The sequence below is a fragment of the Pan paniscus genome, chromosome 9 (genome assembly GCF_029289425.2).
Source record: "Pan paniscus chromosome 9, NHGRI_mPanPan1-v2.0_pri, whole genome shotgun sequence".
Taxonomy (NCBI): domain Eukaryota; kingdom Metazoa; phylum Chordata; class Mammalia; order Primates; family Hominidae; genus Pan; species Pan paniscus.
Genome location: NC_073258.2, coordinates 69,329,093 through 69,345,985, shown reverse-complemented (window position 1 = coordinate 69,345,985; position 16,893 = coordinate 69,329,093). Strand labels below are relative to the sequence as shown.

The window sequence follows — 16,893 nt, the reverse complement described above, 5'->3', positions numbered from 1 at the left end:
TGGCCATACAATGGGATGTCATCCAGCCACAAAAAGGAAGGAACTTTTTTTTTTGGTTTTTTTTCAGACAGGGTCTTGCTCTGTTGTCCAGGCTGGAGTGCAGTGGTGCGATCATAGCTCACTGCAGCCTTGACCTCCTGGGCTTAAGCGATCCTCCCACCTCAGCCTCCCAGGTAGCTGGGAACCACAAGTGCCCACCACCACCAAGTTCAGTTAACTTTAAAAATTTTTAGTAGCTGGGGTCTTGCTAGGCTGGCCAGGCTGGTCTCAAACTCCTGCCTCAAGTGATCGTCCCGCCTTGGCCTCCCAGAATGTTAGGATTACAGGCCTAACCCACTGCACCCAGTCAGGAATGAGGTTCTGATAACGTGCGACAATGTGGGGGTGAATCTGGAAAACACAATGCTACGGAAAGAAGCCACACGCAGGGACCACATATTGCAGGATTCCAGTCACACAAAACGTCCAGAAGAAGTGAACCCCCAGAGACAGAAAGTAGATTAGTGGTTGACAGAGGCTGGGAGAGAGGGGAGAATGGGCGTGAGTGCTGGCAGGCATGGGGTTTCCTTCAGGGCAGAAGAAAGTGTTCTAGAAGTAGATAGTAGCAGAGATACCTGCACCACATTGTCCTCATACTAAATGCCCTGAATTGTTCACTTTTTAAAATTTTTTTTATTTATTTATTTTTCATGACAGAGTCTTGCTCTGTCACACAGATTGGAGCGCAGTGGCATGATCTCAGATCACTGCAACCTCCACCTCCCGGGCTCAAGCGATTCTCCTGCCTCAGCCTCCCGAGTAGCTGGGATTACAGGCACCTGCCACCATGCCCGGCTAATTTTTGTATTTTTAGTAGAGACTGGATTTCATCATGTTGGCCAGGCTGGTCTCAAACTCCTGACCTCAGGTGATCTGCCCACCTCAGCCTCCCAAAGTACTGGGATTACAAGCATAAGCCACCACGCCCAGCCTGAACTGTTCACTTTAAAATGGTTAAAATCATCAATTTTGTGCTATGTTTATTTTACCACAATAAAATCATTGAGCTGGGTGTGACGGCTGATGCCTGTCATCCCAGCACTTTGGGAGGCCGAGGCAGGTGGATCGCTTGTGCCTCAGGAGTTTGAGATCAGCTTGGGCACCACAGCGAAACCCCATCTCCCCCCCCAAAAAATACACAAAAACTAGCTGGGTGTGGTGGTATGTGTCTGTAGTCCCAGCTACTCAGAGGGTGAGGCAGGAGGATCACCGGAGCCCAGGGAGATTGAGGCTACAGCGAGCCGTGATTGCGCCACTGCACTCTCGCCTGGGTGAGCGAGCGAGACCCTGTCTCAAGAAAACCACTGCTGAGACAGTACACGGAACAACGCCTGTCACAGGCCTGGTGTGCCACAGACACGCGAGTCCCTGACCTGCTCCCACGGGTAGTGGGGATGCGTGAAGGCAAATCATCCTCAGCAGCCCGCAAACATGGGCCTTGCCAAAAACAAAACATTTACAAGGAGCTCCAGCAGGAAATGGCCACACCTGCAGCTCCTAGGGTTTTCGTGGGAAGGGCATCCACTCAGCCTCCCCCATCCCTGGGTTCCCCACCCTGAAGGTGCTGAGACTCCTCCCGCTCAGAAGCAGGGTCTGAAATCCTGCAACACAGACACACACTCGTGTTCTCCATCCTGCCCTGCCCTGCAAGCTGCCTGATTCGGGCCTCCCCTGGGAGCCCTGAGGAGAGCAAAGGTGACCCCAATGGTGACGTCAACAAGGACTGATGCGGCTCAGGAAAATCCTTCAGAAGTTGCTGGAAACAGAGGGAGGCATCCACCCTGAGGAGAGGCACCAATGTCACCTCAATGGGTGACGATGGTGCGATGGGGACACATGTAACATATCACTGGCACCAAGAGCACCTCAAAATATGCTCAACAGAGGCTGGGCGCGGTGGCTCACGCCTGTAATCCCAACACTTTGGGAGGCCGAGGCAGGTGGATCATGTGAGACCAGGAGTTCCAGACCAGCCTGACCAACATGGTGAAACCCCCTGTCTACTAAAAATACAAAATTTAGCCAGGCGTGGTGGCGGGCACTTGTAATCCCAGCTATGCGGGAGGCTGAGGCAGGAGAATGGCATGAACCCAAGGAGGCGGAGGTTGCAGTGAGCTGAGATCGCGCCACTGCACTCCAGCCTGGGCAACAACAACGACAACAAAAACAAACAATCAAACAAAATCAAACAAAAACAAACAACAAACAAAAAAGCTCAAGAGAGGCTCCACAGGTGAGCAAAAAGCTGCCAAAGCACGCCCATGGGACGAGCCCACTGAAACCTGACCACAGCAGCAGGACGAGGCTGCATCCACAGGACGAGGCCACTGAAACCCGACCACAGCAGCAGGGCGAGGCTGCATCCACGGGACGAGGCCACTGAAACCCGACCACAGAGGCAGGGCGAGGCTGCGTCCACGGGACAAGGCCACTGAAACCCGACCACAGCGGCAGGGCGAGGCTGCGTCCACGGGACAAGGCCACTGAAACCCGACCACAGCGGCAGGGCGAGGCTGTGTCCACGGGACGAGGCCACTGAAACCCGACCACAGCGGCAGGGCGAGGCTGTGTCCACGGGACGAGGCCACTGAAACCCGACCACAGCGGCAGGGTGAGGCTGCACCCAGCATAGGGAGAACAGACATCTATGGAAAAACAAAACTGCCTTCAACTGCTTAGGAACCAATCACCAAACTCGCCAGCAGCTGCCTCTGGCTTCAACAACACCCATGTTTTCTGTCTTAAGCAGGGCAGTGGATATGTGATTAACTTTTTGTCTTAATTTTGTATTGTGAAATAATTTAAATCTCACAGTAAGTGGCAAAAGCAGTGCAGAGGATTCCTGTGTCCCCTTTGCCCGGGCTGGCCTCAAACTCTTGGACTCCAGCGATCCTCCCACCTCAGTCTCCAAGTAGCTGTGTCTACAGGCACCTGGCCGAATGATAACATCTTACGTAACCACAGGACGTTGTATAGCGCTACCCTCTCAAGGCGTTTTTGTCAGAAAGTATTGTAACTATTTTCTCAAGCATTCCATGTGGCCAAATAGCAGAGCACAGGCACCCATCGGTGCCTCGCCAATACGTACATCTGGCTGCAGGGGGTGGCTGGGCCTGGCCTCCTGGATCAAACATGTCCACAGGAGCCTCACCTCGATCTTGTCTGTCTTGGCGTCTCCCCAGTAGAGCTTCCCCTCCTGCAGGTCCAGGGCCAGGCCGTTGGGCCACCCGAGGGAGGCATTGACCAGCACACGCCGCTCCTGCCCGTCCAAGTTGGCACACTCGATTTTAGGGTTCTCTCCCCAGTCTGTCCAGTACATGAGGCTGGAGAAGAAGCAGAAGTCCATGACCCCATGAGTCTGTCTGGTCTCTGCAGCATCCCCAGTGCCAAGAGCAAGGCCTGCCCCCAAGCCGGCCCCCATCACATGGCTAAATGTTGATGTCAGTAAATATTGGTGTCGGTAAATGTCGGTGCTCGTAAATGTCGGTGTTGGTAAACATCAGTGTCAGTGGATGCTGGCGTTGGTAAATATCAGTGTCGGTAGATGCCAGTATCAGTAGATGTCAGTGTCAGTAAATGTCAGTGTCGGTAAATGTCAGTGTCGGTAAATGTCGGTGTTGGTAGATGCTGGCGTTGGTAAACGTCGGCGTTGGTAAACATCGGTGTTGGTAAATGCCGGTGTTGGTAAATGTCGGTGTTGGTAGATGCTGGTGTTGGTAAATGTTGGTGTCAGTAGATGCCAGTGTCAGTAGATATCAGTGTCAGTAAATGTCAGTGTTGGTAAATGTCGGTGTTGGTAGATGCTGGTGTTGGTAAATGTCAGTGTCAGTAGATGCTAGTGTCGGTAAACGTCAGTGTCAGTAGATGCCAGTGTCAGTAGATGTCAGTGTCAGTAAATGTCAATGTCAGTAAATGTCAGTGTTGGTAAATGTCAGTGTTGGTAAATGTCAGTGTTGGTAGATGCTGGCGTCGGTGTCAGTAGATGCCAGCGTCAGTAGATGTCAGTGTTGGTAAATATCAGTGTCGGTAAATGTCGGTGTCGGTAAACGTCGGTGTTGGTAAACGGTGTCGGTAAATGTCGGTGTCGCTAAATTTCAGTGTTGGTAAATGTTGGTGTCGGTAAATGTTGGTGTTGGTAGATGCCAGTGTCAGTAGATGTCAGTGTTGGTAAATAGTGTTGGTAAATGTCAGTGTCGGTAAATGTCAGTGTTGGTAGATGCCAGTGTCAGTAGATGTCAGTGTTGGTAAACAGTGTTGGTAAATGTCAGTGTCGGTAAATGTCGGTGTCGGTCAATGTCGGTGTTTGTAAATGTTGGTGTCAGTAGATGCTGGTGTCAGTAAGTGCTGGAGGACTGAGCATGCCAGCGGCAAGCCCAGTGACCAGAGTCCCTGGGGGCTCCCCTGGGACAGGGATGCCCACTTCCACCCTGTGCGGGTTTCACCGCACCAGCCCTTGGACTCTCAGGGGCCAGGAGCTCATCTCCCATCCCAAAGGTCAGTGGACAGAAATGACCCTGCCCAGGGTCTGGGGCAGCCTCACATCTGACTAGTGGGTTGGAGGAGCTGAGCACCTAGAGGGAGGAAGGGGCAGAGCAGAACCTTCTGCACATAGCTGAAGGGCTCCCCTATGCAAAGGACAGGTGACTTGTTCCCTGGGGCCCCCCAAGGAGGGAACCCAGATCCTGGGGTGGCAGCTCAGGGGTGAAGGTTCTGAGGCCCCAAGTCACAGCCTCTGCTTCAGCTGTGTCTGACCCAGCCGGCCAGCCCCTCTGCCTCCCGCTTCCAGCTCGGTGCCCCTCCCTGGACCCCACGACCTCACAGGTCAGACTGCCAAGCCCATGTCCCTGGGATCCTCAGACTCATGAAACCAGGGCTAGGAGGGGCCTTGGAGTCAGCTTCCCCATCCCTTCCTCTTTCACAGATGAGGACACCGAGGCCCATGTAGACAGTGACTTGACCAAGCTCCTGACCTCAGGGCCGTGTTCCCTTCACTGTAGCTGGCAACCAGTTCCTGGGCCTCCTCTTGCTAAAGCCCCTGGGGACCCCACTTCTTACCCTCATCCACTCTCCTCGGGGCACAACCCAGCCCTTCAGCCACTGCCATGGAGCAGCCCTCTCCCACATGCCTCCGTGCCCCAGGGTCCACGGATGGCTGCTCGAGCCCCGCCCTCTGCCTGCTGTGCTCCCGCTGCCTGCTGCGCTCCCGCTGCCTGCTGCCTGACATGCTGGCTCCTAGACACCAGTCCACTTGCAGGAAAAGCTCCCCAGCCAGCACACTCACAACCCCCAGGGCCGGGCCATGAGCACAGGCTCCACAGCCCACAAATCCTCTGCCCGCCGCTGCCCGACGGGCGCCCTGGGCAAGTTACTTCACCTTCTGAGCTTCAGGTCCCAGGGCCATGAACCTGGAAACACACCTGGTGCCCACTAAGTGCTCCACAGAGGGCAGCACCGCTACTGACCTCCCAGCTCCTCTGGGACTTCCCATCGGCACCCATAGCTCCACTGCGCCTCCTCCATCAGGGTTTTCCCATTCAGTGTTCTGGGTTATGAGCCCCCAGGAAGGCCCCTGGCTACTACCCTCTGAGCCGCTGGGGCGGGTCTCAGAAAGTCTCCCCTACCGACCGACAAACTATCTGCTTTCACAGATTTCTATGCTGGAAAGCTGGAGCCACGCTGCCAGGCCCAGCCCCACACCTGCCACATCCTGCTGTGTGACCCTGGGCAAGTCCCTGAGCCTCTCTGGGCTTCAGTGTCCTCAACTGTACAACTGTACCTACCCCCCTGGATGAAAAGACCCATGGTGTGCAAAGTATTCAAAAGAGGCCTGGCCTGACCGGGCGTGGTGGCTCATGCCTGTAATCCCAGCACTTTGGGAGGCTGAGGCAGGTGGATCACCTGAGGTCAGGAGTTTGAGACCAGCCTGGCCAAGATGGTGAAACCCCATCTCTACCAAAAATACAAACATTAGCCAAGCACAGTGGCAGGCACCTGTAATCCCAGCTACTCAGGAGGCTGAGGCAGGAGAATCACTTGAGCCCAGGAGGCAGAGGTTGTAGTGAGCTGAGATCACACCACTGCACTCCAGCCTGGGCAACAGAGTGAGACTCCATCTCAAAAAAAAAAAAGAAAAAAAGAGGCCTGGCCTGTACTGTGGTCAGTGTCACAGAGGCTGCCCTTACTGTCACTACTGTCATCCTGGAAATCACCCAGATGGACCGTTCCATTCTACAGATGAGGAAACTGAAGCCAGGGGAACAAAGGGCTCACTCCAGGTCTCCAGGGCTTTCTACGCATGGACCCAGCAGCAGCACCGGACCACTGGGGTGCTTGTTAGAAACCCAAGTCTTCAGCCCCGCCCTGGAGCTCCTGAATCACCGCTCTGGGGGTGCGGCCCAGCTGCCGGTGTTTTAACAAGCCCTCCTCCGGGTTCTGATGCAAGACAGTGTCCCAGAATGACAGGTCCAGGTCAATCTCCCTCTCGCCTGTGCTTGGCCTGGCCCTGGCTCCAGGCCCCAGCCCCCGCCCGTCTTACCCCATCACGGGGTGCAGTGCGATGGCTCGGGGCTCGTCCAGGTCCTCCGACACCAGGATCTTGCGGGAGGTGCCGTTGAGGCGCGTCACCTCGATGCGGTCCGTGCCCGTGTCGGTCCAGTAGAGGTTTCGGGCCACCCAGTCGACCGCGATGCCATCGGGGTCGTTGATCTCGGTGTTGACCAGCGTCTGCGCCCCAGACCCGTCCAGGTACGCCCTGCGGATGGCCCGCACCTCGTCATCTGTCCAGTAGACATAGCCCTCTAGCGGGTCGTAGTCGATGGCAATGGCGTGCCGGATGTCGTCCACCTGCAGCACGATGTCGGTGAAGTCCGGCGTGTCCAGCGAGATCCTCCGTAGGTCCGTCCGCCGGGCCAGCAGCAGCACTTCCTCGGCTCCTGTGGAGACAGGTGCAATGGGGTCAGGGGTCAAGGGCCTGCAGCAGGCACAAGACTAGGCCTGGGGTGGGCCGGGCGAGGGAAAGACTCAGCCAGGCCCCCAGGGCTCTCCTTGCAAAGGCTGGTGATGTTAGGTGACACGCACCCAGCCCATGCTACATGGTCACTCGTTCATCCTCATGACACCTCTGGGAGGCTGGCACTGTTTGTTTCCTCATTTTACAAATGAGAGAACTGAGGCACAGAGAGGTTATGCACGCAGCTGAGAGCCACACAGCCAGGCCATTGGGCTTCAGCTGCTGGGTGGGAGCTGCCTCACAGTCCCCCTTGTCTCCTGCCAGCCCCTCTCCTGGCCACAAACCAGCCCCAACCACAAGTCCCGCCGGGTACCAGGCTGCAGACCCAGCTGCTGGCCGTGCTGCTCAGCGTCCCCAGCATGCCCACCTTGCAGGGGCTCACCCTTCCTGCCCAGCTCGACGCCACTTCATCGCTCCCTCCTCTCCACCACCCGAGGGCAGCTTCAGGCCCCAGCACCGTGCCGGGGGGCTCCTAGGCAGGGCCAGACACATCCTTCAAGTGAATCGCCCTCTTTGCTCAACTGCCCAGATGCTCCCAGGCCACCGAGATGAAGGGAAACCCTGGTTCTGAGGCCTGAGACCCGGAGGCACTTTCAGGAACACCAAGAGCTAACACAGAGTTTCACGACCACTTGACACACCAGGCAACACAGGTGCGAGATGAGAAACACCTCCGGGGCATGCGTTCTGGTCACGGCTAGACCCAGGGCCCTGGCTCCTTGGATGGGGCTCCACTGCGGCCTCCACACAGCTGGGCCATCAGAACACAGTGATGACCCCCAGTAACTCAGACCTCGTTTCTAAATAGGGTCCCACAGAGAACAGGCAAGGCACTGTCCACACACTTCCAACGAAGTTTCAGAACCACGCCATGAAGCACCCACCCCACAGCCACCTGGGTCTCTGCTGCCCCCCAGGGCCAAGCCTGCTGCTGGCTGAGCAGCTTGAGGTCACGCCCCTCCACGGCACAGGTGGACAGGGTTCAGAGTGGCACTTAGGCAGGTGGATGAGGAGAGAGCCTGGTCCTCTCAGGATGTCCCTCCAGACAGGCTGGACACAGCTGGGGACAGGAGGATGTTCAGGTGATTCTGGTCTCAAATAAAAGCCCCCTCTCTAGCTGAGGGCAGGATTTGCCAGCCCCTAAGACTTGCATGTGTTGAATCCCCAAGGAAAGTTCCCTCTGCTCTGGGCATCTGTGCCCTGCCTAACTCACCAGTGTGACCTGACAGCGTACGACCGGCACAAGAGAAGCTTAACTCAGGCTCCCTCCGTGGCCACAGCAACCCTCTGAGAGCATCTGAGCAGCAGGGCCCAGGGATCCGCTGTGGACGGGGTCCCGCCGCTCAGGCCCAGAGGCGTGCAAACCCAAGGACTCCTCACCACCCACTCCACAGGACGCACGGAGACCCCCCAACCTTTCAGCCATGGCCCTCAAGTGGGCTTCAGTTTGGGGGGTGGGGGGTTACAGGATTCTCTTCTGAACCCCCGTGGCCCACCCTCCACATGCTCCTGACCCCCAGGGCCCAAGGCTCCACACACAGCGGTATCAGCATTTCTGACTGTGTCCTAGGACCCCCAGTTTGGATTTATCAGAGCTTCCTACAGAAATTGCAAGTGGAGACCCACGCAGACTTGGGGCCCCCAGGGTGCCCCATAATCCTGACAGATCCTTCCCAAGGTTGCTGGGATCAGGATGTGGCTCCCTCCCCAGGTTAGGGCATCGTCTACTCATTTGTTCCAGACCTTTCTGGTCTCAAGGATGCACAGAGCCAAGAAGGTCAGGGTCAGAGACCCCTCCCAGCGTCCTGTGGCCATGCCCCTGCACAGGGGCCCAGGTCACAATCTGCAAAGGGGCCTGGGGCTGAACCAGCCCAGAGCCTCCCTGATGCCCTGGCCCCTAGACCTGGCCCTGCAGCCAACTGCCAGATCTCCTGAGTGCCCTGCCAGGCTGCAGCCTTCAAACAACAGATGGTCCCCTGTGCCCAGGCTCTGGCTCTCGCCAGGAGGAATGCAGAGACTGTTCCAGGATCCCGGCATCCAACGTTTCAAGGAAAGACAGGAGCCTCTCCTGACTCCTGCTCCAAGCCCCGGAGTGCATAATCTGATTCCTCCACTAGAGGGCACCCACGTGATGGCAACAGCGACACGGGCCCAGGGCTGGGGAAACTGAGGCAGGCAGGCTGGGGAGAGGCAGAGGCAGCACTTAGAAGGTTCCCCAAGTGCCCGGCTACAGTGGAAATCTCTGAGAGCCAAATTTAGATCTGGTCAGGGGCGTCTGATTTGGTGTGTATTGGTAGGGGGAGGGGAATCTCTGAATTTCAACAAATTTTCTCCCTCTAGGCTCCACTCCCAAAATGTTCTGTTGACAATGGACCTGTCCTTCAAGGCCCAGGTCACACAGCACCGCCACCTCCTCCTCAGGGAAGCTGTTCCTCCCGCCACCTCCTCCTCAGGAAAGCTGTTCCTCCCCACACCCCAGTGGATGGCCGCCCCGTACCAACAGTCGGCCTCACGGCGAGGGCGCCACCCTCACTGGGGTCCTGGCACAAGCCCCCTGCTCTCCACAGCCCCCAGCACAGCCCCACATCCACAGCAGCACTACATCCAGGGATGAGCAGGGAGAATCCGAGACCGAAACCTCTGGGGCCTGCTGGGTGACCTCGGGCAGGTTCCTGCCCCTCTCTGGGCCTGTCTCCTCATCCAGTGAATAATCAGCCAGGCTTGGCGATGCCCGAGTCCCTGTCTAGCTATGACTTGGAGGGGACCAGAGACTCCACTTCACGAAAGATCCCTGCTTAACAGCCACTGTGGGGAGATCACAGTCCTGGAAGGTCCCCAAGGGCTTGGCCGGGAAGAGCCCCATCCACACGATGTCTACAGAACTTTGCAATGAGACTGCCAGGCACAGCGCAAGACGAATCACGCTTGACCTCAGCAGTGTGTCCATCATGGGCCCACAGAGAACGCCAGTGCCAGACAGAAACCGGCACTTGATCCCAAAACACATTCCAAGCCTGCCTTGCCAGCCCGTTCCCTCTGTCCTCCTAAGAAATCACTAAAGTAGGCCGGGCGCAGTGGCTCATGCTTGTAATCCCAGCACGTTGGGAGGCAGAGGCAGGCGGATCACCTGAGGTCAGGAGTTCAAGACCAGCCTAGCCAACATGGTAAAACCCCCTCTCTACTAAAAATAGAAAAATATGCCGGGCCTGGTGGCGCACTCCTGTAATTCCAGCTACTTGGGAGGCTGAGGCAGGAGAATCACTTGAACCCAGGAGGCAGAGGTTGCAATGAGCTGAGATCACGCCACTGCACTCCAGCCTGCGCGTTGGGGTGAGACTTTGTCTCGAAAAAAAAAAAAAAATCATTAAAGTAACACAATAGCACAATTTTCACACACCACCCCTTGAGCTATGAGGATGCCCCATTCTACTGACAAGGACCTCGACGCTCAGAGAGGGTAGGCTCCCGGCCCAAGGACACACAGCCACAAGAGGAAAGCTCACTTCACTTCGCTTCCTCAAACACTTCAATCCCAGGAGCCAGCACATGCAGGAAGTGCGTTTTTCACTTGCCGCCTGGCTGCCTTCATCATCCCACCAGTATCTCTGTGGGAAGCTAGTTCAGGCCAGGCCCTGGACCCGCTGCTAGGGAAGGAGGGGTGGACGAAACAGACTTGGAATCTGCGCTCAGGACGTCCTTGGGGTCACAGGGCAGAGACCTTAGGTGAACGACACCATCCATGAACACATAGCCACGAACTGTACTGTGAAGGCAGGCTAGGGTTATGGGGTCTGTGTGGGGGGCCTGCTGAGATTGAGAGGTCTGCTCTCCAGCTCAAGAGCCTCTGGGATTTAGATAGCTGTCACCACATGGCAGGTTGTGGCAGGTTCTGGCGGGGTGTCCCAAAAGGGCCTAGAACCTTCAGGGGCTGAGCACACCCAGCCCTAGCCCTCTGTTAACTAGGTCAGCAGAGGGCCTCTAGTCCCACCATGAGGAACCTATTCTCGGCATCCCTTCCAATTACTTAGGAGTAAATCAAACCTCTGTGGCGAAGCAGTCCTTTCACTGCTGGGGTGAATCTGTAGGTGTTTACTGACTCGAAGGAGGAGTCTCTGACACCCCTCAGGCTGCAAGGCCTCTGAGGTTTTTGAGTTTTGCAGAGACTGAGACACCTGGGAGAGAGGTAGGATCCAACCCATTTGCCTGAAGGTCTGAGTGAGCTGTGACCAGCACAGAGGTGACCCCAGTGGTGGTGGGGACTCTGTCCAGCCAGGCCAGCAGGGAGCAGCTGCAGAGAGAGTACCAGCAGCCTGGGCTCCGCCAGAGCCCTGCCAAGGCTGGTGCCCACAGCTGGCCTCCAGGAGGTTCTGTGTGTAGAGAGGGTCCGGGCAGCAGCCATGGCCACGGGGAAGCAGGCCTGGGGTTGGGAGGGGCAGGTGCAGGGGACTGACTGTGCCGGGCTATAAAGAAGAGAGGCCAACTCCTTCCCTGGGACCAGCTACAGAGTCTTGGTAGGAATTTATTTAAACACCAAGGAAGTAAAATGTTTGGAAACTAACAGTTTGGCCAAATGGTTTTCTTTGGGGTTGTTTAAACAAATAGCCCCACAACATTGCCTGAAAGTGAAACCTTCCCCTCGTCCGAGCCTCCTTCAGGCGGGCTGCTGACCTCTCCCCTTCCTCCCTGCACACATGCAGGAGAGAAGGGCGACATCCCTTCCGCGAGGCCAAGCACAGGGCAGGGGCTTGGGGCAAGGGCCAGGCAGGGCACAGCTTCCTGGCAGGCAGCCTTATCCTCAAAACAAAAAAGCCATCCCAAGGGATGGCCGACGTCATGGACATGTCCAGCTCGACACCGTCCGTCCCTGCCCACCTCTGTCCCCGACCACATGGACACGCAGAACCTGCGGAGGGCTCCCGTGACACATCGCCACCAACCAGGTGGCTTCTAACATCAGAAATGCACCCCCCCCACACACCCTAAGACATGCATCCCTGCAGTCAAAAGTCAAGACGTCTGCAGGGACAGACTCCCTCCGAAGGCTCCAGGGCAGGATCCTTCCTGGCCTCTTCCAGCTTCTGGTGTTGCAGGAAATACTTGGAGTTCCTTGGCTTGTGGCCGCCATCGCACTAAGCCCTGTTCTGACTCCATGCAGCCTTCACCCCTGAGTGTCAGTGTCTGCTCTCCTGCTCTCATGAGGACACCAGCACCGTGGATATAGGCCCCCTACTTTAGGGTGACCTCATCCTCGCTTGATTACATCTGCCAAGACCCTGTTTCCAAATTAGATCACATACACAGGTTCCTGGGGTTAGACCTTCAGCATATCTCCTTGAGGGACACAATTCAACGTACCCAGCCGGGAGCAGAGGGTAAGAGGAGCGCTTCAGTGGAAGGACAGAGGCAAGTGTGCCAGGCAGAGCAGACGGCCTGGGCCACTGCACGGAGACCAGAGAGAGGGTGGCCCAAACCTGTCGCCGGGGCTGATCTGAGCGTGGAGGCCTGGCACCCACCAGCGTTGGCACTGCCCCGCCCACCACAGCTCTCTTCTGAGGCCCCACTGCATGCAGGACACGCCCCACTGCGTGCAGCTCCGAGCCCAGCCCTATCCTCCAGGAAGCCTCATGCAAACAGCCCGCCATGCGTGCAGCAGATCCCGACCACAAAAGCAAACAGACTGCCACTCTCACACAAAAGCCGGGAAGGAAACGCGCTCAAATGTCAACAGTGGTTATCGTCGGACGGGTCCTATCCTTCCTTCTAGCTGTCGGACAGAGGTCGGCAAGCACTCTGGGAAGGGCCAGAGAGCAAATATTTTCGGTGCTGCAGCCTGCACGGTCTCCTTCCCGCCTCCTCAGCTCTGCCGCAGCTGTAGGAAGGCAGCCTGCCTCAGTCAACACAGCTGGGAGCAAACAAAACTTCATTTATGGACACTAAAATGCGAATTCCGTGTCATTTTCCCATGTCCCAAAACATTATTCTCCTGATTTTCTTCTCAACCATGTAAATATGTAAAAAGCATTCCGAGCTCATGGCCTGTCCCAACTAGATGGTGAGCCATCTGGCCCCTCGGCCAAATGACCCTCGTACAAGAAGCGTGTGTGACTTTGTTTTTGAGACGGAGCTTCACTCTTATTGCCCAGGCTGGAGTGCAGTGGCGCGATCTCGACTCACTGTAACCTCTGCCTCCCAGGTTCACGCCATTCTCCTGCCTCAGCCTCCTGAGTAGCTGGGATTACAGGTGCCCGCCACCACGCCTGGCTAACTTTTTGTGTTTTTAGTAGAGACGGGGTTTCACCATGTTGGCCAGGCTGGTCTGGAACTCCTGACCTCAGGTGATCTGCCTGCCTCTGCCTCCCAACGTGCTGGGATTACAGGCGTGAGCCACCACGCCCAGCCATGAGTGACTTTTATAATATCAGAAAGAAAGTTACAATGGGGGAAGGAGGGAAGGTGGGGAGGAAGAGAGGAGGACAGCAGGTGGAAGGAACCCTCTGTACTTGTCCCTTAATTTTCCTGTAAACTTAAAACTGCTCTAAAAAAATGAAGTCTATTAATGTTGTTTAAAAAATTAAAAGGCATACAAGTCAATAGGGACAACACCAAAACCCTAGCAATAAATGAGCAAAGACTATAAATACAAATTAACAGGAGAAACAGCAGTCAGTAAACGTGGAAATTGGTAACTTCTCAGTCATCTGCAAATAGAAGGGAGCCGCTCGGAGCTGCCAGTGAGGTGGAAAGGCCTGTCTGACACTTAAGTGGGGGCATCTCCCGCTTCTGGAAGGGCCGTAAAGCACCGCAGGCTTCCTGGTCAGCAGCCCGGGAACCGCGGACCCCAGCATTTCCTCTCTAAGAACACAGGCAGAAGCAGCAGCTGGAACGCATGGAGGTTCCTGCAACCAGACACCACCATGGCTCCACGAGAACAGCAAAACTCAAGACCAAGAACCTGGAGACAACCCAAATGTCCTCAAATATTTTTGAATAAAATGTACTTATTTTACCTAAACGAGGGCATTCAAGGTGACGGGTGATGACACAGGCAGGAAAACAGCACACTCTGGAGAACAGTGAATGATGTCGGAATTTGCATGAACGATAAATGAAAAAAACTCAAACACAACATTACACACATTGTTTGAACCAATCTCCTAAAAGTCAATTAATGTATTTATTTATTTTATTTATTTATTTATTTTTTTGAGACAGAGTCTCGCTCTGTTGCCAGGCTGGAGTGCAGTGGCGTGATCCTGGCTCACTGCAACCTCTGTCTCCTGGGTTCAAGCGATTCTCCTGCCTCAGCCTCCGGAGTAGCTGGGATTAGAGGCACCCACCACCACGCCTGGCTAATCTTTTATTTTTAGTAGAGATGGAGTTTCGTCATGTTGGCCAGGCTGGTCTCAAACTCCTGATCTTCAGTGATCCACCCCCCAACCCCAACTCCAGCCTCCCAAAGTGTTGGGATTACAGGCGTAAGCCACCGTGCCTGACCCTAAAAGTCGATTTTGATCCGTAAACAGAAAAAAGGTGCACAAGATACATGGACACAACTAAGTCTGTGTGGCAAAATTATGGGTAATTTCTATTTTCTTCACTATTTTTTATAATGTTTTCCTTGCTACAGCGAACGTATAAATGTTATTTTATAAGAGGAAAAAAAAGCCTCTGAAACACGGGTGAACGGGTTTATCCTTAGAGGCTCTCAGTCTCTAAGGGAGGTGGGTCAGGATGCCGGGGACAGGGTCCTCTTCCTGGGGCAACGTGGGGGAACGAGCCACCTACCCCTCCACTGAATTGCCCTGGGGTGTGGGTACCGACGGCTCATTCGGTGTCCAGGGTCTGAGATGTGTTGACAGGAAGAATGAAAGAGGATGGGAGGGATGGGGCGAAAGAAGCCACCTGCAGCCCCAGGAACTATCTGGCCAGCACACCGTCGCCCAGCGGCCTGAGCCACCCCTGTCAGAGCCAGGAGGAGACCCTGCCAATGGGTCACCAGTGTGCAGGAACTCAGAAGGTCATCACAGTTAATACCCTCCATGCCCCAATGTGGGAAAACAGGTTTTTTCACAACAAACAAGATAATTTTTGTTATTTTGGCAAAAGGAGGCAGGGCAGCCCCGGACACCTCCATCCCACCTCATCACCCAGCCGCAGGGCCCCGGCCATCCCTGCAGACAGAGTGGATGTCACAACCTCCCTGCACCGAACCAAGTGCAGCTCCCAGGCCACAGGCCACCCAGGAAAGGTCCAGTGGCCCCCGGAGGCTCCCACCGCAGGCCTCCCACCACAGCCGGCACCAACCCAGGACGGCTGTGTTCTCCTGGCTTCTTTTCACACGGGTAGCAGAAAGCTGAGATCCGGGGAAAGCTGAGATCCAGGGAAAGCTGAGAATCGGCCTCTGCTGCCCGGACGCCCACCCCCAGCTCTGCTCCCAGCTCCAGGGCCTCCTTCTCAGGTGCCCTTACAGGAGGCAGCCACCTCCTGGGCCTGGGGCACACAGGATGAACGGGGTCACGGTGCAGGCCACTGTCCACTGCGCAGATCCCAAGGCCATAAACAGCCTGGCCGCAGTGGCTTCCCAGCTGGCAGGCGGCCAGATTATTTTTGTTGTTTAGCAATTGATTAAGTTTCTCTGCTGCCCCCAGGGGTAAGTGGTGGGGCAAATGCCGCAACCGCAGCCCAGCACCTTGACCCGGGATCCTGCGCCAAGTGACCATAGGGTCACAAAGCACAAGGGAAGTGGCTGGGCCCGATGCTGGCTCTGCTGGAACCTGAGGCCGGCCACTGTCACCTGCACGGTGCCTGGGACCTTCCAGCGAGCGCAGAGAGGCTGTGGCCCTCCAGGAGCAGCTGGCAGGCACCTTGGCCTGCAGTCAGGGGCTCTGTCTGCTCAGCTCTAAAACAGGGAAGTCGCTGCTCTGCCTGGGGTCAGGGCAGCCAGAGAGTGACCAAGTCAGTGCCGGCCTCAGGAAGGGACCTGCAGGCGGGTCCCTTCCTCTCCCATCCCTCGGTGCCAGCCAGCCCCTCCTGTGGCCCCCCACTGCCTGCCTCTGCCCCCATGCCCCACCACAACCTCAGGCCCATGGCTGCATGGCCACTCCCCAGGCAGGCAGTGGGGATGGGATTTCACCATGTTGGCCAGGCTGGTCTCGAACTCCTGACCTCAGGTGAGGAGTTCCTAAAGTGCTGGGATTACAGGCGTGAGCCACCGCGCCAGCCCTCCCTGTGGTACTAAACACTCACACCCCCTTGCTGGGGACCCTGGTGAGGGAACACAGCCTCACAAGTGAAGTGTGGTTTCGTTGAGCAAATGACGCCTGGGCAGCCCTCTCATCTTTGCCTAAAACTGAAGAATTTAGGGGCGTGGATGTATAAAACAGTTGGTGACTTCAATTAAAAAGAAGGCCACACTCCCCCCTTTAGGCAGGCGGCCTAATTCTTTAAAAGCCAGCACAGGGTGCCTTTCTGAACCCAGGCACACAGTAGGTGTTCAATGGACAGCAGCGGTTACTTGTACTGCTCATGACACCCTGTCTGTGGCCTCTGCAGCTGGCTCCAGCCTGACGCATGGCTGCGCCCCTCCGCAAGGCCACCCCAGTATACATGGAAACTCTGTGGAGAAGGCCTTGGGGGCTGGCCAGGACGCCAGGCCCAGATCCCATCTGCGCCCTTCCTCCATAGACCTCAGCGAGCTCTCGGCACCGCGTGCCTCAGGCCCATTTAAGAAGTAGGGCCGGCCAGGCATGGTGGCTCATGCCTGTAATCCCAGCACTTTGGGAGGCCAAGGTGGGTGGATCACGAGATGGTCAGGAGATCGAGACCATCCTGGCTAACACGGTGAA

General features: G+C 56.1%; 1 protein-coding gene across 2 annotated transcripts in view; it reads right to left on the bottom strand.

The window, feature by feature from the left end:
* Positions 1-16,893, bottom strand: part of LRP5 (LDL receptor related protein 5) — a 137,648-nt gene that overhangs the window by 57,215 nt on the left and 63,540 nt on the right. For both annotated transcript variants that reach the window (XM_034933196.4, XM_063608621.1), the window contains exons 6-7: positions 6,575-6,971; positions 3,191-3,362 (exon numbers count right to left, since the gene is read on the bottom strand). In XM_034933196.4, coding sequence (XP_034789087.1) covers positions 3,191-3,362; positions 6,575-6,971 — 569 coding nt within the window. The remainder of the gene's footprint in view (positions 1-3,190; positions 3,363-6,574; positions 6,972-16,893) is intronic.